This window comes from Citrus clementina, unplaced genomic scaffold (genome assembly GCF_000493195.1).
Source record: "Citrus clementina cultivar Clemenules unplaced genomic scaffold, Citrus_clementina_v1.0 scaffold_5, whole genome shotgun sequence".
Taxonomy (NCBI): Eukaryota; Viridiplantae; Streptophyta; class Magnoliopsida; order Sapindales; family Rutaceae; genus Citrus; species Citrus x clementina.
The window spans coordinates 34,884,823-34,890,325 of NW_006262201.1; the positions used below are offsets into that span (position 1 = coordinate 34,884,823).

Genomic DNA, 5,503 nt, shown 5'->3' on the forward strand with positions numbered 1-5,503 from the left:
ATGCCTTTGATATTTTGCCAAAGCCTTGCCCTTTAGGCGTATTAAGAAATATTTTCTAAGTGTCTAGGTCATTTTTTGCGAGGAATGGATCTAGGTCGTTCTTTATAAAGAATAGACATAGGTCATTCTTTGTTAAATCATGTCTTTGGCACTTTGTCGAAGACTCGCCCTTTGGGCATTTTACTTAGAAATATTTTCTAAGTGCTTATGTCGTTCTTTGCGAAGAATGGACCTAGGTCGTTCTTTGTAAAGAATGGACCTAGGTTGTTCTTTGTTGAATCACGTTTTTAGTTTTTTTATCGTGTCTTGCATTTAGACGCTTTAGTCAGAATTGTTAGTATCTTGACCGTTCTTATGGAGAACATATTTGAGTTATTTTATATAAAATAATTTCATTGAGCTTATATTTTTCGTGGGTTTGCATCTTTCATATTTTGATCTAACATATGTCATTCATGATCTCGACACAAAATGATTAGTAGGGCTTGTGCTAGCTGGCCTGTGGTGCTGGGAGAGAGTATTGTTTTATAAAGATAATTATATTTTAATTCACTGATTAATTAAAACAATTCTATTGAGATAAATGGATATAAAAACATTATGATAAAATAAACCCAAGGGTAGTACCGATAATTATATGCATAATCGTCTCAGTCACATTCTTTCAACTATTTTAAGCGCAGAACTTTTATTAAAAGAGGAACAAAATTACAAAATAAAAAGCAGCTAAACAGATATAGAGAATACTATCCAAATTTTTTTTTTTTTTTAAAAAAAACAGATATAGAGGAGAATAAGTACTTCTACTGTAGGGCTCTCTCTTTGAGAATGAGAACAAGAAGAAGTCAAGTCAGTACTAACTTGACTGATGACTCAGTAATAGAATTTCTCGCTCGTCGTTGACCAATTTAATTTAGTTGGTTCTAATTTTGGTTGACCAAATTGGATTGAAGGGGATTCGGATCCGGAATGAATCTTGGAGAATGTTCGGGTGTGAATAAACACATAGTTCGCTATTTTGTATTTTTTTTTTCAAACTTCCATGTTCTATTTACTAATACGACCAATGTATGAACTTATATATATATATATATATATATGTATATATATAAATTGAATCATCTCAAATCACACGAGTTAATGTTCATATTTCTTTCATTTATTAAGAGCAGCTTTGATGGGATTTAAAAATACATGGAAACTTTTTTTTTTACCTTACATAATATGGGGCCAACAGCATTTTGTAACGACATTCTGTAAGTAAGCATAGCATTATTGGTGTTTAAACTTTGATTTTTAAACCTCCACAGTCCATCCTTTCTTATCCTCAATAACACCCGTTTGAATTCCTACGAGAGTTGAGTACAATTCCTGATACACCGAGCGTGACCCTGTTTTAAATTCAACTCTGCGTAGGTTTAAATCGCGTGAGAAAAAACCAGTTAGATAATGGCAAAATTATATAAATTAAGTTGTAACACGTTGTCCCACTTTACGTTTTGTACCTTTTATTTTGATATGTGATACTGCCCACTGGAGCAACAACTACAGCGGTTCCAGTGCAAAATACTTGGTCGGCATTGATCAGTTCGTCCACAGGAATAACACGTTCCTCAACCTGTCACAAAAGGAATATGTTACGAGTTCTAAAATTTTTAAGAGTTAATATGCTCCTTTTTTGAGATTTATAGGCTGAAAAATGAAGATATATCGTCACCTGATAGCCATAATCCCTGGCAATTTCAATTACACTTCTTCTGGTAATCCCTTCAAGAATAGTTCCATTTGTAGCGGGAGTTGAAATTACATTGCCCTGGAATGATTTTAATAAACGCACATCATTCGATCAAGAAAGCAAAGAGACTGCTTGTGATATCATATGTATGTTTCAATTAACAGGACAGTACCTTTACAACAAAAATGTTACAAGAAGAGACTTCCTCCACATTTTTCCTATTGACCGAGTCAAGGTACAAGACATCCGAAAATCCTCTGCTCTTGGCTCGGATTAATGCTTTCAGAACCTGCAGGCAAAGATAACGCGTGAAAACATACAGGATACGCAAAAACCTTAATCCATGACTGAGCTTTAGCTTTCCTGATTCCTGGTGAAATTCAGGTGTTGATGAAATGACAACGACTACAAGCTTCTCTAACGAGTGTTGGAGAGAATTCACTTACAGGAGCATAATTGCTGATTGCTTTTACCCCTCCAGCGCCGCCGGGGGCAGCACGGACAAATTCCTCTTCAATGTACAAATTCAGTGGTGCCGAACCTTCCTGTATTAAAATATTTAAATAATCAAATAATCCCGTCAGTTGATCTGAAATGCGTTGTGTTTAAAATGGTACATAAAATTCACCTTGAAATAGTTTCCGACAGGGGAGGCATATGCGAGGAAAGTGTATTCAGGTGCTGGACCCAAACCCAACACAGGGCCGCTTCCTATGAGCAATGGCCTGATGTACAGTGTGCCTTTTCCTGGAGGAGGAACCTATGGCATGCAGTTGTGTTTTAAATTAAGACAAGTTATTGCAGTAACAAATATGTTTTCGACGACCATATACTGTACACGGAGGATTTAATTGACATAATCATTAGTCATTACCCAACGCTTGTTAGCAAGAGCTATTTGTTTCACAGCGTCGACAAACTGATCAACGGAGGGTGACGGCATGCACATCCTCTCGGCACCTATCTTCATACGGGAAGCATTTAGATCTGGCCGGAAGAGAAGAATACGCCCATCTTCTGTCCTGTATGCTTTTGTTCCTTCGTACACTCCCTGGAATGTTTTTTCAAACACCACGATATTGGTCAATATATTGACTTAAGAAACAATTGTCAATAGACAGCTAGTCTTTAGTTCAATTAATACAAAATTGTTTGTTCCGGTTTACTCATCAGGATCCACAATACAAGTAATTGTCTGATCTAAATGTTTCTGGAGAACTTATTTGGAGCTTGCCTGTCCATAATTTAAGACTGCTGCTGAAGGGCTTAGCTCAATGTTTGCGTACCGACTAAGCTGTCCTTGTTTGAAATTTTCGTGTTTAGAACATTTCATGGTGTACATATAATCAGCGGGCTTGATACTAAATCCAAGATTATCCCAGTCCAAATCAGCGTACTCATCATCACTGCTGGCATCGTCATCCAATAACATAAGGCCAAATTTAAAAGCATTAAAAAGTAAAGACTAAAGAAGAAAGAACGTTTTACAAGTGTGATATTATTAATTATGTTAGCAAAACTATCGAGCTGCATTGTCGATAGTCATATGTGTTACCTGAAAACAGAGGGTTTGCCCGGTTGTTGCAGAGAGGCAACATGAGATGTACAGAAATAGCAAGCTCCAAGCTGCCCAAAAAAAAAAATAATAATAATTTCCTTAAACTTGGGGGCTACATCACCTAACTGGCAGCTCTATCCCGGACCCTTATTTCTCAAAGCATGATACTAAGAATAGAATAACCTACGACTAAACCTCAAAGGCAACTTGACAATAACTTGCGGTACTGAAACTACCATTCTGATTTGGGAACCTTTTATCAAAATCTCTGCCCTACGATGATTTATCAGGCAATATATTATGAACATATATGAAATCAATAAAAGAAAGAGAAAAAAAAAAAGAAAAAAGAAAAAGACCTTGGACGTCAAAGAAGAAGCAGCAGGTCGAAATAAGTGGATCAAATTGCGGAGGCATGCAGCACCATCCTTTAGAATCATGATTCTTGTGTTGTTATTTGCAACAGTGTTCACGACTTTTGGCAGAGTTAATAACCGAGAAGAGAGAAGGATGGAGAATTTGCAAATGCAGAAGCAAAGCGGCAAATATATATACACACATAAGACAGAAGAATTCTACACGCATTAAAAAGTGACCACGTTAGGTTTGCCTGAAAATTGAAATATGGAGTTTGTAGATTGTGTTTAGAGAATTAACATTTTCTCTTGTTAGTTATTAGTTTATTACTAAATATGAGGGATAAGCAAGACTTGGCGAAACGTAAACATATCCATCCAACTTCAATGTTTCATTTTCTGCTCATAATTCCACATCAGACATGTCGTCGATACTGAATTTTGAGAAGTATTTTATTATTTTGTAGAAAATCTTTTGTACGTATGTTATAGGGATGTAAAACTCTCCAATAGGACCAAGACACATTTATGACAGAATTTTTTAAAAAAAATTGCACACCATATTATTTTATTGATTAGTTATATCTTATACGTTACATCACAAAGTATTTTTCATTATTTTGATAAATTCTTAGGGTCATATGATAATGAGACGATCCATTAAATAAAAAAATTTGCAAGTCGCACCTATTTTTTTATATATTAAATTATTTGATATTTAAAAATTATATTAAATCTCGAGTAATTTAGATTTGAACTGGGTGGAACCATTAGAGCGCTAAAAAATTCATAATAAATATTTAACATAATTATATTCTTAAGTCTCGAATTAAAAATTTTAATTAAATTAAAACAACTCCATATCACTTCGCATCCAATTATTTATTAAGAGTAAAAGCAGCATTAATGGGTCCAATACTATTAATGGCCCACGGAAGTCTCTCTCTGACTGGCTGACTTCTATCTTTGAAAAAAAAAAAAAAAAAAAAAGGAGGCGTTGGTAGCTATGAAGTTTGTCCAATTACCTTCCTACTATTGAATAGATGGAACGTATATAAAGAATACACTTGATGTGAAACGAGGGTTAATAATTTATTTGGACTGCTGCGTAATCTTTTATTGACTTGATTTCTCTTGATTTGTTGCTTGACCCGAGGGAGTAGAATCTGCTCTTACAGAATGTATATCTCATTGATTAATTCTTGCCTTTATATATAAAGAGAGAAAGTGGGTTTTCAATAGAAAATTTCTAATTATATTAAAATTAGAAATAAATTAAAAGATAAATAAAAGTATATATTTCATACAGTATAACTATTAATAGATTGTATTAGAATATGTATTTTTTTTATCTTTTATTTAATTTCTAATTTTAATATAATCAAATATTCTTAATTATACATTTTCTCATACGATTATTCGAACATATTATTTATATAGTTTAATAGAATCCGACTTACTATAAAACCAATAATATTTTTATTGGAAATGGAATACTTTCATGGCTACAGCAGCTGCTGCCGTAGCTTTATATTAATAAGCATCAAGGGTGTTGCTGATGAGGACGATGATTGATAATTGATGAACCAGATCATTATCTTTTCTTCGTCAAGAAAGCCAATCCCAAATCCCAGTCTAATCACTCAGGTCGTTATCTTTGCTTTCTCGAAGAGCCAAACCCAGTCTAAGGCAGACATTAATAAAAAAATTCAACTCCATTTATATTTAGAAATTTCCATAACAGAAGATTTAAATAGTCCACTTATGTCTATCAAAAAAAAGAAAAAAAAGAAATAGTCCACTTATGAGATGGATGTTTAATCCTATTTGATATGTTTGTAAATGAGAAGAGTA

General features: G+C 33.9%; 1 protein-coding gene across 2 annotated transcripts; it reads right to left on the reverse strand.

The window, feature by feature from the left end:
• Positions 1 to 1,137: 1,137 nt before the first annotated feature.
• Positions 1,138 to 3,826, reverse strand: LOC18040648 (branched-chain-amino-acid aminotransferase 2, chloroplastic). 2 transcript variants are annotated; one of them, XM_006433620.2, is made up of 10 exons: positions 3,653 to 3,826; positions 3,291 to 3,361; positions 2,970 to 3,141; positions 2,610 to 2,786; positions 2,364 to 2,495; positions 2,182 to 2,280; positions 1,908 to 2,024; positions 1,718 to 1,813; positions 1,506 to 1,618; positions 1,138 to 1,408 (listed from the first exon to the last, which is right to left on the reverse strand). In XM_006433620.2, exons 1-10 carry the CDS (start codon positions 3,731 to 3,733, stop codon positions 1,297 to 1,299), a joined length of 1,170 nt encoding a protein of 389 aa, XP_006433683.1. In that variant the 5' UTR covers positions 3,734 to 3,826; the 3' UTR covers positions 1,138 to 1,296. The 2 variants fall into 2 exon arrangements, with proteins under 2 accessions (XP_006433683.1, XP_006433682.1); XM_006433619.2 differs by having other exon boundaries at positions 2,970 to 3,144.
• Positions 3,827 to 5,503: the final 1,677 nt, after the last annotated feature.